The sequence below is a fragment of the Hippoglossus stenolepis genome, chromosome 8 (genome assembly GCF_022539355.2).
Source record: "Hippoglossus stenolepis isolate QCI-W04-F060 chromosome 8, HSTE1.2, whole genome shotgun sequence".
In the NCBI taxonomy this organism is placed as follows: Eukaryota; Metazoa; Chordata; class Actinopteri; order Pleuronectiformes; family Pleuronectidae; genus Hippoglossus; species Hippoglossus stenolepis.
In genome coordinates, this window is record NC_061490.1 from 13,925,290 (window position 1) to 13,944,635 (window position 19,346).

Consider the following 19,346-nt stretch of genomic DNA (forward strand, 5'->3'; position numbering starts at 1 on the left):
CTTGGCAGAGGTAACAATTCTTAGTTTTAGAATATTAAACACTTGGTTATGATATTTTGTTTCTGCAGATAGATTCCTCTAAAACCTTCACACTGGACCTTTACAGTTGCCACAAACTCAAACAACAGTCAAGAAACTAAACAACAACTGTTCACAAACTCACAAGAAGTTAGGGTGCAATAAAAAGGACTGTTACACGTACTTAGGACACTTCAAGCACTGCATGCCGCTAACTGTGTAACTGGCCTGCCCAGCTCCATGCATGTTGTGTGTGTGTGTGTGTGAAGTGTGTGCTGTTGTTCTGACCCATCTGCAGAGCATGCGCTCATGCGTGGACAGCCCTGCACTGCTCCCCCCTCCCTGCCCTTGGCGCCGGCCCAGGGCAGGCAGCGAGGGCCACTGCAAGCCTTCCACCTCCACCTCCACCCCCACCACCACTCCCACCAGCAGACAGCTCAGCCACACACTGCCACGCACTGCTGTAAGTGCTACACAAACCAGTGCACACTGCTTGGAAGGTTACTGTAAGAGTTTTACACACACACACTGACATGTAACATGCTCACATGGCTGTTAGCGTTGCACTTACCCATGTTCACATGGTTATATACTTTGCTTCCAGGCTTACACCTAGGGCACTCTTCAACCAGTCTTTGTGCTGGTACCAGTGCCAGTGGACAACAGAGTATTAGAGCCACTTATAGTGAGAAAGAAATCAGAGATTTCAAGAATAAAGTCACAATATTAATCTTAAAGTCATAATTTTATTCACTGAGAGTCGGATTTCTACAAACACATGTACAATTTTCTATCAGGCATATCCCTGAAGAGTTATTTTAGCTGAATATTAATTGGCTCAATGAATTGTGACTACATTTTGAGAATAAAATTCAGGTGGTAGTTGTTGTATACTTTCAGTTCCCTACTACTACCATGTCCAGTGCATACTGGCATATGGCATAAAATACTGTGTTTCTGCAGAAACAGACAAAACTAGGTTTGAGTTGCTCTTTATCGTGGTAGAACTAGTTATTGTGCAGTGAATAGACTCAGAACTATTCAGCATTAATTCAAGTGGCTCTAACTATGTTTAAACAATGTTTAAAAAGCTGCAGTGTAATGCTCATACCGCCATGTTTTTTCACACGTGACTACAGTGATGCAACAACTAATTTGAAGGCGGAGCCACATTACAAACATAAATACATAATTTCCATGTTCCATTATCACAATCATTTAATCATTGTCTTCATTCATCTTTTAAACTGTTTGTGTAGGTTATTACTCTGTACAGGCTCTGTCTCACAACATGGCTGGTGGGCTGTGTCTTCTGTCCTGCTGTCAATGTTTTTATCAGCAGGACTCTGAGGACGAGGAGACGGACCTGCATGTGACTCTGAACCTGGATCAGGGCCCTCAGGATCACGGCGGCTTCCAGCCTTATATCCCAGAGGACTTTGCAAACTTTGAGATCTACAACGCCACTCTGGAGAGCCAGGAGGGGTTCCTCTCCTCCTGTTCTGACTTGAAGGGAAGCCGGTGTGGAGGCGGGAGCAGCGAGAGAGAGGTGTCCCGAAGCCCCACGGCCAGCAGTTGCACCAGTGGCTACTTTTCACACAGTGCCTCCAACGCCACGCTGTCCGACATGCCTTTCACTGCCAGTGAGAGCTCTGACCAGCTCAGCTGCACCTCCAGAGACCAACAGGACTCCCTCGGCTGTTCCGCTGGACGAGGCTGCGCCCAAGCCAAAGGTGTATCTGCAGGGACCGACACTCAGCAGCCTCCTCTCTCGGCAGACACGGTGCAGGATCTGCCCGCCCCCCCTCAGGGCTCCGCACTTGTCTGTATTACTAATTGCACAGACAAGAAGCAAACATTCCCTCTGCCTCACAACTGTGTCCTCGGCACCAGCCAGGAGTTCACCGACTTCAAAGGGGCTGACGACAGCCCTGCAGAGAGCGATTTAGCACGTCTTACAGAGGGATGGCAGCCGGAGGATGTGGAGCAGAAGAAACCTGATAACGTAGAACCATGTGACACCAGCAATCAACCCCCCTCTGGTGTCGCATCTAATCCTGAAAATGCAATATGCAAATATCCCAAGAGCGAAGACTCTGTTAGTGTACCTGTGACCTGCCCAAACACAACTACAGTTTGCACTTCAGTCAGAGCCCCAGTTAGTGTTCCTGACAAAGTCCCAGCTCCATCTCAAACCCAAATAATTCCCTCTGCATCGGCCCCACCTCCAGCATCACCATCCCCGGCTGCATCTTGTGCCCCAGTGAGGCGATCGGGAGGAGAGCCTCCGATCCAGGAGCCTGCACAGGGAGATCTGCCCCACGGGAGCCCCTGTCCCAGTCCTAACCCCAGCAGTGCCGAGCCCTCGGGGGACTCCAGCGGGGATGAGAGCACCCCTGTGGCTCAGCTCCCGGACTGGATGGCGCCTGGGGAGCAGGTGTGGGTGGGGAAGAGGAGAGGAACAGTCCACTATGTTGGAGGGGTAGAGTTTGCCAAGGGAATTTGGATTGGTGTGAAACTGGACATGGCAGTGGGTGAGTAATTTTAGAGGAACAAGTTTAGTTTAACACATGATACAGATAATGTAGAAATAGTGGTGTTGTTACATAATTTTTCCACCAGAGGGCACTGACAAGTTCATTTGTCAAATGTTCTAATAACTTAGTCACGGTTCACTAATACTTATTTAAATTTAAACTGTAGGAATCTCCTTATAGATGCTTTTCTTTTTGTAGCAGATTTCTTTAACCCTCAAATACAGATGTATATTTTGAAAAAGACATAATTATGTGTGATCAGAAATGTGTCACGTTACGAAAGATAAACGCCTCAGTTCAAGTTATTTATTTGGAAAACAGCATTTAATTGGCTATGAATTTCAGAGAAACATACGATCCCTAATCCGATGACCTTCTCGACCCTCCCGTAGGTAAGCACAACGGGACTGTCCAGGGCAGGGTGTACTTCCGCTGCCCCCCAGGCCACGGTGTGTTTGTCAAACCGTCTCGTCTCACCAGAGGACCCCCCTCCATGGACACAGAACCCCAGACTGTAATCAGATAGGACCCAAAGAAGGAGCAGCCCTCTGAGGAACAGCAGAGACCCGAGGGTGGCTTCTCACCCTCCATCGTATTTACTACTCAACTCTCTGAGCTGATGTATTCCGATGACTCGTCTGCTTCCCTGACCTGTGCATTTCATTGTGGTTTATCCTGATCGCCGAAACTTCTCTATGCACATATCTGAGTTTTCTACACGCTGATGTTTTTGATAGAGACCTTAACTTTTGACTGGGAGTCCATACGGAAATATCACCCACGTACTTTTTTCACAAACTGGTATCTGAACGGTATATTTACTATTTTTGTAAGACAATGCATCTTCCCCTTTGGCTCATAGTGGAGTAATCTTGGATATGAAGATTAAGAATGTACTACTGTTAATACACAATGATATTTACATGAATATGATATGTCAGGGGTAACCAAAGAACTACGGTTCCATATCTGCTGTTATGAGTAATATGCTATTTTTTTAAAGTACACGTGTGGAGGTATTCACTATATACTGTATCTATGTGTCCAAGTAACGCTTAGTGCCATAGGAGTAATGCCACATACCCTGAACAGAGGACGAATCTGCAAAACCTGAGTTGCTCTCAGTGTTTAAGTGCAGTTATCACGTTAAATTATCCTGTTGAAGTACTGTAACACTGTGGAGGAGAATGTTCCCATCCAGCATGAGACTGTTGCTGTTTGAACGCTTGCACTGGAGAGGATTCTTGGAGAGGCCGCCGACTGTCTTCCATATTGGACCGATCAAATATTTTCTAACTGAGGTGACTGAAGAAACACGTGTTTGTCACTTTAATTCATGGAGCGAAGCAGCTAGGCTTCGTGTAAGGCCTGGGTACTGATGCCTTATTGCCCCCGGCACATAAACCCCCAGACTCCCATCACAAACTGTGTGGACCTGAAAACCTGTGTGTGTATATCACGGCGCTCAGACACATTCAAAATGCCACCCAGCCTCGTCAACTGACTTATTGAAAAACCTTTTTAACTGCTCTTCCATCTGCATTTTATTTTGTGTATTAGACTACATGTTAAAAGGTACTCAGTAATGCAATTTCTCCCACGGGGGATTGGATGGCTGGGTGATGGACAGAATCACGTGAGAGAGTAACGCTGCAAAAGTCGTTCTAATTATGGAGACGTTGTCCTACATGAACTTATATTTTTATGGAAGTGGTGAACTGTGGAACTGACTAGAAATAGTTTGTATTCAAGCTGTTATTTCACGTAAATGAAAGAAACCCAAGACCTTACATTAAAGAAGAGAACAAAGCTGCTCTCCCTTATAAGGAGTTGTAAATAGAAATGTATTTGAACATAGTATTTACACTATTATAATGTACAGAATTGTATTTATAATGTATCTCAAACTGTTTTAATTGGTACAAAATGTTCTAGAATAGAACATTTACAATCAGCGCGCTGTGTTGTCTCTTTATTCATTCATCAGGTCTGTATGTTTTAGTTGTGTAACACATTTTAATATAGCAGATGACGGATATACAGACGGATTCTAAAAGAGATTCTGTGAAGCATTTTATTACATCCTCCCAGATTAGATGGTGTGTTTATGTGGAAATAAATTTGTAATTTAAGATCTCTTGCATGTGGAAGGTGGCCCCAAATTTCCTTTCACAGTAATAATATTTGTAATGGTAATATTTTTGGGCACTAGGGCCTTTATTGATAGGACAGATACTAAATGTGAAACAGAGAGAGAGAGAGAGAGAGTGAGGAAGACATGCAGCTAATGGTCGAGTCGTCAGAACTGAACCTGTGCCCGCTGCAGGACTCATGCCTCAGTAGGGAGTGCACCTGAGAATATTTAGTAAATATCTATTTAGAATGACAAGGTCTTATAACCTAAATGATTATTTGTCTCAAAATGTAACATCCTGTATTATTCCCTGAGAGATGTGGCCATATCCCTCCACCAAGCAGTCAGTCTTGCAGTTGTCAGATGTTTTCTAGTTCCCCCTTTTTCTTGTTGATTCACTGTTATTTTAATATTCATATTGTGACACAGTAATCCGCTCAATGCTCCAGTCTCCTAAAACAAAAAATACCCGATATCCTGATGCAACGGTCATATGTCCATATCTCTGAGGTGTCCACCAGCAGGTAATTGATCTGATTCTGTTATTTAAAACATGTGCTCGTGCAGAGTGTCAGCAGTGATGTTTGTTCCACTTTCTGGTTACTTCATGTCGGGCAGAGACGACTCCTGTCACAGGAGCAGATCTCATTCCCCTGGAACTTCTCCTGCCTGCGGCTGATGGAGAGATAAACAACACAATCATGTAAACATGTTGTCATCCAGAAATGTTTTAGGCAGGGACCATGATGGACTGATCCCATGTCTGAGGACGGGTCACTAATTAGAAGACCTTTTTATTCTTAAACTAAATTAATGTAGCTTTGCGAACACAGTCAAATGTATTTATCCTATCAGGTTTTCTTATAAGAGAGAGTTTTTAAGTCTCATATGTGAGTCCACATCCATCCGGTTGCTTTGTTTTCAGACGAGCAAGTGTGGAAAATCCAACCTGACAGTTGTAGACATTAGCACTTTCAGAGTCAGCTCAAGATGCTCAGGTCGGTTTAGACTCTAGACCTTTGTTTTGGGAGAAGAAGCTACAGTTTAATCGATGAAAACGTAAATAAATGAATGAAATATATTTTTAAAAAAATCGAATGAATTGGAAAAAATACAAAATTTGTGTGTGTTTTGGGCTAAATCCTGCTGGCGTTGATGTGCAATCTCATGTTGTCTGCGAGTGGTAGCATAACCACGTGGTCCTGAACATCCCTGTCCAAAGTGTCTTGACCCACATCTGTTGCTCACTTTATTGGAAACACGAGCCCACGAGGAGAGAGGGGGGAGAGAGAGAGAGAGAGAGAGAGAGAGAGACCCCTGTTTGAGCAGCTGTGTGACAGTGGGTTGGCTGCGTCTGGGTGGAGTCAAGTGTCTGAGTCTCATTCTGACAACAGGTGTCCTTCTCCTCCTCCTCCTCCTCTTCCTCCTCCGTCACATTACCGGGGATCCGCCTGTCCGCTCCGCACACTCTCTCCCTGACCCGCCGCCGCCGCTGCTGCTGCTGCTCCTCTCACCTCCTTCTCTTCCCCTTCATCTCACCTGCAAAGCTCCAGGAAATCCTCTGTCACACGATGCACTCTGCTCAGAAAGACACCACCTACACCAAGATCTTCGTGGGGGGTCTCCCGTATCACACCACGGACTCCAGCCTCAGGAAGTACTTCGAGGTGTTCGGGGACATCGAGGAGGCGGTGGTCATCACTGACCGGCAGACTGGCAAATCCAGGGGCTATGGATTCGTAAGTGAACGAGCTGGACTCGAGTTGTGGAGTTTTTAAAAAGTTGCTTGAGCAACAGTCTGCAGCCACAGACTGAAGTACGAGTCTGCTCTGTTAGAATGAAGTGATAGTGTGGCAGACTTGGAAGTGCTGGTACATGACAGCACATGTTCTCTGTTTTATCCCTGTGGCCAAACGTGTGCAGTTAGAAGCCTCCAACCAATGTTGAAACCCCCATGTTGTTTCCTGTAGGTGACCATGGCAGACCGGACCTCCGCCGACCGAGCCTGCAAGGACCCCAACCCCATCATAGACGGGAGGAAAGCCAATGTGAACCTGGCCTACCTGGGGGCCAAGCCCCGGGTCATACAGCCGGGTGAGGGTCTCACACACACACACACACACACTGATATCACTGCTCAGATAAAACTAGAACCTCCGCCAAGGCCCCACAGTCCCTTTACATTCACACACGCATAGGAATCAGAACCCCAAATTTTTCTTAACAAGATCCATGAATTATTCCTGTGGAAAATAGTGAAAAAGATGAAAAGGTGAAAGAAGAATTCCTGGACTCTGACCTAAATTGAATGGATTCTTCCCTGACCCACACTGCATCCTTCCACCACGTTTCTTGATAAGCAGTTTAGCAGTTTTTGTGTAATCTTGGTTACAAACAAACCAACAAACAGACAGGGGTGAAAACATAACTAAAAGTAGACACAAGTACAACTATGAGTAAGAAGATAATCTTGACATTTGGAGAATACAAGCTTCGTGTAGACAGACATCTTTGGTGTCGGTTTCTGTTTTCTTGGAGGGGACGTGTAGTTTTGTAAAGGATAAGTCCCCTTTTCTTGAAAGTCTTCTCCACTGCATTAAAAACAATTTGACGATTTAAATTTGAAACAAAATAAACGTGTGTTTTTTGTTCCAGGCTTTGCATTTGGCGTTCCCCAGATCCACCCGGCGTTCATCCAAAGACCTTATGGGTGAGTTCACCTGCAGAACATCCACATCACAAAATCTTCTGTGCAAAATGCTAGAAAACCTTTGCCATGTCTTTCATGACCTTGTGTATATATGTTTGTTACTGTTGTAAACATTTATTCACCACTGCCTCCACCTTCTTAATGCTGAATGAGGACATGTGAGTGTTGACGTGTGCTCCTCTGCTTGGCGTTGACTGTGAAGGAACCTTTTTTGTTTTGTCCTCAGCCCACTCACAGGACTTGACTTCATGTTGTCCATCTCTCTCTGATCTGACAGGCTCGCTAACGGTTAAAATAGCTGATGAGGGGGACAGGATGGTTTGAGGAATAGCTGAGTCTGCGTTGGGCAGAGCGCTAAAGTGTTACCTGTATACATACAGAAACGAACTGAAATGGTGACTAGATGCATGGAAGTCTTCTGCTGTTGTTGTTTTTCAGTTTTCCATAGTACATAGACTGGTGTGTGCCTTGTGTTCAGTATGATGTGGTGTTCAGCTTAACTGTGTGCTCATTCCTACTTGCAGTGGGGTGCAGGACTTTGTGAGTTTTGATAGGGAGTCGTGTAACTCTGCGATGTGGTGTTGATTCTTTTTCCCTTTTTTTAAAGATTTGATTTGTGCTTTAGCCTGTTTTTTGTTTCCTCCTCCCCATTTTGTTTATTTTAGTTAACATCATTTGATTGTGTTTTGTTGTCACAAAGGGGCTGACGATCACTCGGTGTGTTTGTAATTTCCTCCAAAAAAAAAACTTGATCCCTTTCAACAAAACAAACACTGGCCTGCATGTGGGAGTTGTTTTTCTGTTTTCTTACCCATGATGCTGTGTTTTTGTTTTCTTTTATTAACCCACTGCTCTCACTTGTAGCTTAAATTTACAGGGACATGAAACACGCATATTTCAGCATTTTTCTTATCACTCCAGCAAAGCAAATAATAGAATGTTAAATTTCCCACTTTAAAGCCAGATCACACTCTGTATTAACCAATTTTCAATGTTAAATATATGTGATGTGTTATTTAGCTTTACAAAAAAAAGTCCATACAGACAAGTTGTCTGCTGTGTAGGTCGGACACAGAGATCTTAGCCGGCCTCTCAGGCGGCAGCTGTCGGCCACAGCGATCTCCATGGCCTCTCAAATTCAGATGGAAAATAGGAGTCACTCGGCAGCGCTGTTAATAATGTATGGCACAGACGGGGCCGCTTGGCCGTGCACAACAGGTGGAGCGAGCCATGTGCCCGTGGAGCCTTTTGGTTATGTGCTGGGGATTACCCATGTGTCCTGGTGATTTACAAAGCATCTTTATTTAGCTGTGAACTCGCCCCTGCTCTTTCAATAGACCGCAGTCAGCTGCTCATGTGCCCTTTTTGCACTTGAGACTCTGATGTTTAAACAAGGACAAATATCAGAGAACACATAACGGCACGTTTTCCCCACATAGTGACAAATTCCTAAGTATGTATGTGATTGTATTGATGGAAAAAAAAAACTTTTCCTACTATCAATATGCAGCTTCAGTACAAAAACCTTTTAGCTTTTATTAACAGCCGTGGATCATACATCCCACTTCTTCAACAGCCTCCAATCTGACATTAAATACGATCGGGGCAGCCATTGAGACAGGAGAGCGCTGCAGGCGGCCATTACAGTTGACCAGTTCCCTGCCATGTGTTTGTGAAGGAAGAGATCAGCTTGTCCTTTGGAGATGACAAGGGGAGCAAAAAATAGCATGCTACCAGCCTCCCTTGTCAGTCAAGCTGGTGTTCATGTTTGTGTGGGGGTGTATGTCAGTAAGAGGGGGAGGGGGACGCTCGTGTGAGGACAGATATAACAGTTTCACACCTGCTCCTCAGTATATTTTACTCAGGGGGGACTTTAACACAAGTTTAAAGTGGGACCAAATTTACCCCGATACCCAGGCTTGTACTTCTCCATTTATACCCTGCTCTATATTCAGAATATTGCTCTTCCAATTGAAATCTCCTACTCTTACAACAGTATTTTCTCCTTTAAAACACATGAATTTCTTTTTAAACCAGCCACAACAAGGCTTCTGCACAAACTAATAACCAACCCCCCACTTGTTAAGATACTGTTTGGTTACCTCAGCAGCTGCATCCACAGCATTGCTCTAAATAATTTATTTAGACACGGATATCATATCTGTTTGTGTTTAAGGATCTATTAACATGTGTGGGCATGCCTGTATGTGTGGTGTTGGTGTGGCAGTGCGTGGACAGAATACTGTTCACTTCTTATCTTGATATGTTGTGGTGTTGTGCGATGAGCTCGCATTTTGTCCCATCTAGTTTTCAGTGAGCCATTGGGTGCAGAGCTGGGCTGTGCCTTCTCTTTAATGCCTCACTGTGTTTCAGATTCAGGTGCTTTATTCAAATTAAAAGCTGCGCTTGAGTTTCTGTTTTGGTTTTGCTGCTTCCTTAACTTTTCATTTCTAGCCAGGGTTTTTCAGTTGTTAATGAATGGATTTGCTGTGTTCTGAGGACTGGATTGATGTATTTGTGGCGCCTGCTTTTCAGTTTTCCAGAGTTTCAGCGTTGGACAGATGAGCCGCTGTGGTTCTGCTCTGACCCTGTGTGTCTTTGTGTCCTACAGGATCCCTGCTCACTACGTCTATCCTCAGGCCTTTATGCAGCCCAGTATGGTGATCCCTCATGTCCAATCCTCTGCTGCTTCAGCGACAGCTGCTGCTGCCGCTACTTCCCCGTACCTTGACTATACCGGAGCGACATACGCTCAGTACTCCGCGGCTGCTGCCACCGCTGCCGCCGCTGCAGCTGCCTATGAGCAGTATCCGTATGCGGCCTCACCAGCACCAACGAGCTACATGACCTCAGCAGGGTATGGATACGCGATGCAACAGCCGCTCGCCACTGCTGCCACCCCAGGAGCTGCCGCTGCGGCTGCGGCCTTCAGCCAGTACCAACCCCAGCAGCTGCAGACAGACCGCATGCAGTAAAAGCATGAAAATACCTGACAGGAGGAAAGCAGGGGTGGTCCACTCCATATAAGGAGGTCACAGAGGGAAGACAGTAGAAGCTGAATGATGGTTGTCAGTCCCAGGTTTTATCGTATCAATCCTTCTACCAAAGAGCCTGAAGAAAATCACCAAAAAACGTGGAGACAGATGAGAAATTACTGTATAATTTATTCAGGCAGCAACAGTATTTTGCCACTATTGAATATAGATATGAATATTTAATATTTATTCAGTAGCTAAATAATGTTTAATGTTAATTGAAGCACACTCACTGGACCTCATGTCAACCATTTGTGTATATTTATATATTTAAGTGTAATTTGCATAAAATTCACAATTACATTAATGTCTTATAATCAGGTTTCCTCCCCACTAAAAACCAACACACACTCACACATGAGAACATGTGTTACGTCATCATGCAGTTTTCAGTATTTCATAGTTTTGGACCAGTATTTTTGTTTGGTAAAGCTATGCAGACATTGATAGAGCTATTTTCTTAGGACTTTCTCTTTTTTAATAATTGTTTGGAGTGAGATAGATTAGACATCCTCGACTAGTTCCTTCTGAAATGTGTTTTCTTGATAGTACATAGGACAAAATGCTGCAGTGAAAGCACTCACTTTTCTTCCCTTCAAATTGCACCTCAACTAAACTCAGCAGAAGGGAAGAAACATTGTTGAATGTGAATCTTTCATTTTGAAAAAGAAAAAAAAAACTATTTCATCATGTGCCTTTTAAATTATGCTATTTATGTATTTATTATGGAGCCTTACAGTAAAAATAAACCCTTTATTATTTGTGTATTAGTATAAAGCCTACTGTAGAACATGTCACACACGTGCTGCTGCATTTCTCATGATCAAGCGCACATGTGAGAAAGAATGTTTGAACTTGGCTTCACTTTGAGCTATACTGTGTATAAAGAACAAAATATGTGTGGAAACGTAGCAATAACTCCAAAGCTTTTTTCCTGATTCCTGTCGATATAATGTTGTCTAAAATATATCCTTAATTCTTTAATGTCGCTTTTTATACTTGACCAGTTTGATAAAGGACAGTGTGACGGCTGTCAACTTTTTAAATTTCTTTTTCTTCATTTACATTTGATGTCTTTTGACATTAAATGTCTTCTATCACAAGGGCTTCACCTGTTGCACCTTGTAATTTGTAATGCATGACTCAAAACGAATGCAAACATTTAATTTGTGAAATAAAAGGAAATCTACCTTCAACTGTGTTTTTATTGTATGTTCTATGATGGTCACAGTTGTGGAAATGAATACTGAACAGTAGCAGATGGTAAATGTATACAAAGTGAGTTTTACTAATGAGTTTTCATGCAGAGTTAACGTCATCTAATGTTCTATTATGAGCTCTCTGTGTATAGTGAGGCAGCAGATGAGTCGTAGTATATAGTCCCACTACAATTTACCATTGTCAGCAAAAATAATGTGATTCATATATTTCAAAACAAAGATAGACACTGTACTGGCAAGGATTTGTGTCATTTGTCTCAGGACACACAAGTCTTCAGAACCAACTAATAATGGATTACACTTGAAATAATGTTGGGGAGCCTGTCTGTTCTATTTACATGAAAAAAAAACAATGCAGATGTTTGTTGTACATGAATCCAGCCTCCAAACTAGTAGAGAGGTCCCTTGATACACCACCATCGAAACCCTTAGATATTGATAATTTTACACGTAAATGCTAAAATTACATTTGATGAGCTGAAACATAAACTGTACATGAAAAATGGACGATATGACGGCTCTCAAAAGTGAAGCCAAAGCATCTCAATCGCCCCCTGCTGGCTGCAGTAGAAGTCATAAACCCTCAGAGACCCTAAGATCCGACTCCCCGTCTCATTCACCTGTTGCATTCGCTCACTACAGTTCGAACGACTCATGTTACTGTACAGCTGTGAGGGAACCTGTGTAATGTGACCTGCAGAACAACAGAGGAGCAGAAAGACAGACAGCTGCAGGGTCTGTTGGTCCAGTCTAACAGATGCTGTTTGGTGACTGTCACCCAGAGCTGTGGCCAAGGACGCTGGAGGTGGGGGTGCTGAGGAGGCTGCAGCACCCCATACTGTTAAGGAGTATAACTACAGGGGCGGAAAAGTTTATTTTGAAAGTTTTATTTCATTTAATTTTCTCAAAGTTTGAACAGACAGTGTATTTTCTGTTTTGCAACGAAGATAGTTTGGCAACGTCTGATGAAGAATAAACCTGGATTTCGTATGTGAACTGTTGTTTAACACCCAACTGTGAAAATCTCCCAAAACAAATAAGAGACAATAAGATGTTGTTCTGACGTTTCTCCAGTTGAATATGGTTCAATGCTGCTTTGACACACAGTCAGTTTGTTTTGTAAATGTTAAATGTTATAAAACAAGTGTAAACTGTTGTTGATCATTCAAATTAATACAAAATCGCGACTATTGCGTTGATGTATTTAATACGAAGCCATTATATGAACTCACTATTCTTCCTGGTCCGGTGGTTAGTGTTGGTGAATGTGAATTTCTGTCGCACATTTACGCAAATAGCTTTTAGTTACGCGTTCAGCTAGTAAGAGTGCTGCGTTCAAGTGCTGACGGAGTCGTTGTACTTATGGGTTTCCAACCATCCCAAAAGATGTGCTCATGTCAATATCCCCGACATAAACACGACGTGGGCCATTGAAATTAATTAAAGCTCCAATATATCTAAAATAAGGCTGAAAAACATATAATTATCTCATCTTAATCAAACACGGATGCCTCAAACAGTCGAAAGTGCGCATCTCAGTGTAGTCTAAATAAAATTAAGTGGAAATAGAGCTGTTTTTGTTGTTAAGTAAATTCATTAAATCTTACACGACCAAACTACTACCACAAAACCTTAAATAGTTGTCATGTGTGGTGAAATCTCTCGGGTCGTTCCCGTCTGACCGGTGCGACCTGAACGCCACGTGACATTCCGCAGCCTGGGGGGCGGTGACGGTGGGGGGATGGTCCGGCTATTTCCTGGCAGTCGGTGTGAACCGTCAAGTGAAAGAATAACACACATGTACATCAAAGGGTGAGAGGAAAACACAGCAGATACAAGACAGAGAGCCACCCGGGATCGTACCTGTGACCGTCAGGAACGTGAGTAGCATTCACAGACCCCAGCTGTGCTGACGTTGCTGGGTATTTTTGTCGCGTTTTCAGTGAGCTAACGTTATTGTTAGCATCTTGTGTTGTGACGTTAAAATGAGCCGTGTTTCCTTTTCTTTGTCTGGTTATTCGTCGCTGCTGTTGATTTATCACAGACGACCCAGTTGAATGTGGGTTGTTTGGGATAAATCGCCGTTTCTTTGGCTAAAAGAGGAATTTGTGGCCTTAATCCAGTCGCTGGTTCTCCTCAGGGAAATGAAGGCAGCTCATCGTTTGACTTCTAAACGGCCATTAGCATGAAGCTATCCCCGGTTAGCATGAAGCTAAAGATGGGGTCAGGTGAAGCATCCTTCATCAAACAGTGGTTGGGGGTGGGGGGTGAGGAGATAAGAGCAGACTCTGTTAAAGGGATGATGAAATCTATGTCAACGTGAAAACCCTCTGCACTTCCTCCCTGGTGGAATAAAACAGGCCCTTTCCACAGAGGACATGGCGTCACAGTATAATTAAATCAATTTGAATACAGTAATTGAATTGATAAGAAAAATCCGGACCTTTCCGGCCGTGACGAGGCAAATTGTCTGCTGTGAAAACAAACCTGATAAATGGAGTTGGTGGGTTTCAAACCTTCGCTCCAGCTTGGTGGCTGGACAATATCAACACACGCACACGCATCAGGATGCCAGTCATTGTGGATTCCTTGGGATTGGGCAGCGTCGTCATGTGACCCCCGTGACATTAGAGCTCACCGTGAGCTTGTAACACCTTATTTCCCCCTGACAACCTTTCATGCAACTTTATGTTTTTCAGAGCTATACCAATCGTCCCGCTCCCGCTCCACGCCAGAGATGTCGACCGACAAGATCCAATACACCCCCCTGCAAGGGGGACCCCCTCCACCCTATATCCCAGGGCAGCCGGAATTCCCTGCTGCGTTTGACATGAACATGGCCGGCCCAAACATGTTCGGAGGCCCTGCTCCTGGCGGCCTCCCTTTCCCTCCACCGACTGCTTTTGGACCAGGCATGGTTGGAGGTTTTGGGGCGGCCACAAGCCCCCAAGGCGGCATAGGATATGGCTTCAATCCCTCTTTTTCGCCATACTCTCCACCAGGCCAAGGCAATCCTTCATCTTTGCCGTATTGTCCACCAGGCCAAGGCAATCCTTCATCTTTGCCGTATTGTCCACCAGGCCAAGGCAATCCTTCATCTTTGCCGTATTGTCCACCAGGCCAAGGCAATCCTTCATCTTTTCCATATTGTCCACCAGGCCAAGGCAATCCTTCATCTTTGCCGTATTGTCCACCAGGCGAGGGCAAACCATCATCTTTGCCATATTCTCCACCAGACCAGGGCTTCAATGCAAACTTTGACAGTTAGTATTTCTAACATTGTTTTTTTGTTTTTTTACTCAGAATTAGGTTCGCAAGAATTATTTAATCGAATTGATGTTTCTGCTTGGTGCCTTTTCAGATGATGATTTCCCCAACCAGGACGACCCGCCCCCCTTCGACGAGAATAATGACTTTGATTTTGGATTAGACAACAAAACCATAAGACGAGCTTTCATTCGAAAGGTAAGGAGACCGAGTGGTAAAATGATATATACAGTGACTGATCATTTTATCTATATGCTTAATCAGACCACTTTATATCCTGCCAATGCTGCAAAATCCTTCAATTTAATATTTAGCCAAATAGAAATTTTAAGATGTTTTTTTTGCATCCAGACATTGAATTAAATCACAAATTCATTCAGTGATAAACACAATCACAAGATCCTCCAGCTTGTATTGTTAAAAAAAACGTTTAAGTCCTAGAATTTGCGTGAAGATCATATTTGGCAAGTCGCCATACTTTCCACTGTATTTCATTGAAATCAATTTTTGACGTATCCTCCTGACAAACATCAGAAAAACAGACGCACCCTAAAAACCCAACCTTCATGGTGGAGTTGATCTTAATCACTGATGCAACTTGAGATACACCTAAAACAATAAACATTGATTGTAAGGGATGTCATCTGTGTCTGCTGCCTAATAATTCACTCTTCCTTCCAGGTTTTCTTGGTGTTAACTGCTCAGCTGATGGTGACGTTTGCCTTTGTGGCAGTCTTCACCTTTGTGGATGAAGTCAAGATGTTTGTCCTGGTGAACACCTGGACCTACCTGGTGTCCTACGCTGTGTTCTTTGTGTCTGTTTGTGTGATCAGCTGCTGTGGAAGCGTTCGCCGGAGACACCCTTGGAACCTGGTTGCATTGGTACACCTGCTCAGACTTTGTTTTTCTGAGAAAAGGAAATGAAGAGGGGAGGAGTTAAAGCTCAGGAAATGCAGCAATATCTGATCTGGACTATTATTGTCTTGGAGGGGGAAGGGGGGGGGAGGAGAAGGAAAAGGTTTAATTTCTATAACACTTTGTTTTAATCATTGAATTGAATAAGGAACCGACTGCCTCCTTGCTAAAAAACTTGATAAATACAGCCTCACAAATCACTGTTGCAACTTGGAAATGATCAGTAATTCATGTCTTGAACTTGCACCTCATCCGACGTGTGTCTTGTTTTCAGTCCATCCTGACCCTCAGCATGTCCTACATGGTGGGAATGATCGCCAGCTTCCACGAGACCGAGTCCGTAATCATGGCAGTGGGCATCACAGCAGTTGTGTGCTTCACAGTGGTCCTCTTCTCTCTGCAGGTGTGTATCTGTCAGTCCCTGCCTCGTGCACGTATGTTATGTACATCAATCCCACTCTGACGTGGAAGTAACCTCAATGTCCCTCTTGGCTTCCTCCTGCAGACCAAGTACGACTTCACTTCCTGTCACGGCGTGCTCTTCGTCTGTTTAATTGTCCTGATCTTCTTCGGCATCCTCTGCATCTTCATCCGCAACAGGATTCTGCACATTGTGTATGCTGGACTGGGAGCTTTGCTTTTCACCTGTGTAAGTGCCAACTGTTTTCTCTGGTATTTTCTGTTAATGGCAATAATGAGAGCAGAGAGTATTGTCCTTGTTAATCATGTTTCTGACGTCCAAGCAGTATAATACGTGGAAAGTTTGCTGGGTATTGAAACTTTATAATAATTCAAATTTTAAAGGGGTAAGGTTATATTTCCCCTTCAAATGGTGACCACAGGACTTGCACAAGAGTAGATATTGACTTTTCTATATCTTTTGTTTGGGACTATGTGAAAATGACCCACTGTGAATTTCTTTTGTGCTCCAGTTCTTGGCCGTTGACACACAGCTGCTGCTTGGCAACAAGGAACTGGCCCTGAGTCCGGAGGAGTACATCTTTGCTGCTCTTACCCTGTACACAGACATCATCAACATCTTCCTCTATATTCTCGCTATCGTTGGACGAGCAAGAGGGGGCTGAGCGGGAGGAACTCAATAGCTTTGAGTTCATGTATAAAAGTGAATTCCCATAATCTTTTTATTTTTGGCTTGTAGTGTGCATTGATCACATAGTTGGATATTTCTTTGCTTCACCTTGTGCATATGTTTTTCTTTTATGATAATATAGATTTTATATATGTTGTAATTTGGGGTTTTTATGAGGTATATGTCCTGTGGTACAAAACTTCATCTTGGTTTGGTAAATCATTTCTTTTGCTGTATGAAAATTGACAAAATGGTCACAACTCAAAGTCCACTTTTTTGCTTATTCCAGAGCTTTCGCCTGTATCACACAGTCTTCATCCGCAGGAGATGACTCTTTCTACATGCAACCTCAGTACCAGTTATGATATCATCCATTGCAGCTTTAGGAAAAAATCTAGTAAATGGTGTCCAGATTGTCCAGGGTCACGAAGAAACGTTCATATTTAACCTATAAACCAAAACATATGAAAACTGCTGATGTTGTCGTGTATTGGATGAAGCAGAAGTGCTGAGCTTGATTCTTTCTCTGCTGCAACCTAAAAAAAAACCTCCATCCACTAACAGCTGTGTGATGTGATGTGGCTGAAATGCTAAATTCACTTTGAGTTGGGACTTCTATTTCCAATGTAAAGGAAAACACTTTTCATAGTTAAACATGAAGATGCTTTTCAAACCCTGGCCCCTGTCGTTTGTATTGAGTGAAAGAATCGTGTCAGAATCACATCCCACCAGAGACTTCTGTTTTGATTTGAAATATGATTCAGTCAGTGTGGAGGTTAGTGAGCTTGTGGCTGCTGCTCTTAAACTGGGAACCTCAAAATGGACCTGGAGCAAACCGTCGCTGTGTTGCTGTCAGAAAACAAACAACTGGGACAGGAGACCGAGCAGCTGAAGTCGCTGCTCAGTGTCATTAAGGAAAACGTTGACCTGAGAGCCGCGATGCAGATCCTCAACAAAGATAATCTGCAGGCGTCATAAGGTATTGTTGTTGTTCTTCTTTGCCACTAGATGGCAGCTAAAGTTGAGGAAAGTAAAGGTAGAACAAGAATTAATGTAAAATACAACTGAGTTAAACAAGCTGAGTTCAGTGTAGGATTTCTGGTTGCCTTCATTTTTTAACGTAAAATTAGCATTTTGAATTTCTTTAGTCGTGAGCTAAGAAAGCCCTTCAGCGTTATTTGAAGTGTTTAAATGAAGACTTTTGACATAAGTCTATAGGTAAGACATCAAATCTCAACAAAGCTTTAATCGTAATTTATCTCATCAGTTAATTTACAAAAACAAAACTCACTCTCCTTCTCTTCGTCTCTTGTAGGTTAGCACACATCTGCTGACAGGGAAGGTGGATGAATTTGAATTTATCATCAACACTTGAAGAAGAGGTCTGGAGAATACAGAACTCAGCCAGTGGACTACAACAACCCAGAGACTTTGAAAATGCTCGTAATGACCACTGCTCCAATAAAACTTCAGGAGAACCTGCAGCTGCTCAAATGCCTCTGCAACATGGCAGAGTAGGACAGAAAGCCTCTAATTCACTGGTAGACATCATTGTATTGCAAGCTTGCACCATCCACAAATTGGAAATAAACATTAATAAATGAACCAGGCCATGATAAACCTGCATTTGAATAACTGGTGTTTAGTCAATACATAAATTAACAGGACAAGATTGTTCAAGAATATTAGTTCAGGCTAAGCAAGCTGGACGATATTGTTCCACAATGCACCTGGTGCGTTTTTACTTCTGCCAAGGAGGTTAGATTTACGTCTGCATCTGTCTGTTAGTTTGCAGGATTACACAAAAAGTACTGGACGGATTACCACAGTTTTTTTACTTTCCTAACATTGTGAGATAGGTTGTTTTTCAACATTTCCATTGATTTCTCAGAGAATAATCAAAAACATCTGACATGTTTAGGGGACTGATATCTACGAGTATGTGCAATTGGGTGCAGAGTACTATTCTTATCATGCAGGACATTTCTTGCCTTTATAAATTGCCTGCAGGTTAATGGCAAGAAATGAAGAAGAACACATTGTAAACATTAGTTGCTTGCAACCATAATAATATGGCAGAAGTTGTCCAGTAACACTAATAAATCCATCCAAAAATAATAAAAATGTTATAATATAATACAGTTTTTTATATGGCCAAAGGTTTTCAGAAGCCCCTGCTTAAGTAGCTGGGAAAATCAAATAGTACTCAGTCCGTAACAGTAAATATTACAGTAATAGTAAAGTAATAGACTATTCAATTCAATTTAATTCACTATTTTTGCACATTGTTTCATTGTCACCACTAGTAGTAGTAGTAATGATAATTAAGGCAGTAGTTGTATACAATAATTATTATTATAAATGTCATATCTGGATCAGTTACCTGCAAAACGGAGAGAGAGAGAGAGAGAGAGAGAGAG

The 19,346-nt window shown here is 43.0% G+C and overlaps 3 protein-coding genes across 11 annotated transcripts in view; all 3 read left to right on the top strand.

Annotated features, from left to right (window-relative positions):
- kif13a (kinesin family member 13A) overlaps positions 1 to 4,510 on the top strand; it is a 37,124-nt gene extending 32,614 nt beyond the window's left edge. For 5 of the 9 annotated variants that reach the window (XM_035163763.2, XM_035163768.2, XM_035163770.2 and 2 more), the window contains 3 exons: positions 317 to 481; positions 1,358 to 2,552; positions 2,948 to 4,510. In XM_035163763.2, the coding sequence (XP_035019654.1) occupies positions 317 to 481; positions 1,358 to 2,552; positions 2,948 to 3,081 (1,494 nt within the window). In that variant the 3' untranslated portion in view covers positions 3,082 to 4,510. The remainder of the gene's footprint in view (positions 1 to 316; positions 482 to 1,357; positions 2,553 to 2,947) is intronic. The other 4 variants (XM_035163764.2, XM_047340917.1, XM_035163771.2 and 1 more) reach the window with 3 other exon arrangements.
- A 1,574-nt stretch (positions 4,511 to 6,084) lies between these two features.
- Positions 6,085 to 11,630, top strand: rbm24b (RNA binding motif protein 24b). Its single transcript, XM_035163773.2, has 4 exons — positions 6,085 to 6,428; positions 6,660 to 6,783; positions 7,345 to 7,399; positions 10,011 to 11,630. Exons 1-4 carry the CDS (start codon positions 6,261 to 6,263, stop codon positions 10,372 to 10,374), a joined length of 711 nt encoding a protein of 236 aa, XP_035019664.1. The 5' UTR covers positions 6,085 to 6,260; the 3' UTR covers positions 10,375 to 11,630.
- Positions 11,631 to 13,357: 1,727 nt separating this feature from the next.
- Positions 13,358 to 17,599, top strand: LOC118114034 (protein lifeguard 1). The gene is made up of 7 exons (XM_035164226.1): positions 13,358 to 13,534; positions 14,354 to 14,917; positions 15,016 to 15,119; positions 15,603 to 15,803; positions 16,111 to 16,239; positions 16,342 to 16,485; positions 16,769 to 17,599. Exons 2-7 carry the CDS (start codon positions 14,392 to 14,394, stop codon positions 16,919 to 16,921), a joined length of 1,257 nt encoding a protein of 418 aa, XP_035020117.1. The 5' UTR covers positions 13,358 to 13,534; positions 14,354 to 14,391; the 3' UTR covers positions 16,922 to 17,599.
- The last annotated feature ends 1,747 nt before the right edge of the window (positions 17,600 to 19,346 follow it).

What these genes read in the sequence shown, in the direction of transcription:
- LOC118114034 (XM_035164226.1), top strand. Translation starts at nt 14,392, where the DNA reads ATGTCGACCGACAAGATCCAATACACCCCCCTGCAAGGGGGACCCCCT. An exon ending in TGGTCCTCTTCTCTCTGCAG is followed by an intron (nt 16,240 to 16,341) that starts GTGTGTATCTGT and finishes TTCCTCCTGCAG; the next exon opens with ACCAAGTACGACTTCACTTC. An exon ending in GAGCTTTGCTTTTCACCTGT is followed by an intron (nt 16,486 to 16,768) that starts GTAAGTGCCAAC and finishes TTTGTGCTCCAG; the next exon opens with TTCTTGGCCGTTGACACACA.
- rbm24b (XM_035163773.2), top strand. Translation starts at nt 6,261, where the DNA reads ATGCACTCTGCTCAGAAAGACACCACCTACACCAAGATCTTCGTGGGG. An exon ending in GCCCCGGGTCATACAGCCGG is followed by an intron (nt 6,784 to 7,344) that starts GTGAGGGTCTCA and finishes TTTTTGTTCCAG; the next exon opens with GCTTTGCATTTGGCGTTCCC. An exon ending in TTCATCCAAAGACCTTATGG is followed by an intron (nt 7,400 to 10,010) that starts GTGAGTTCACCT and finishes TGTGTCCTACAG; the next exon opens with GATCCCTGCTCACTACGTCT.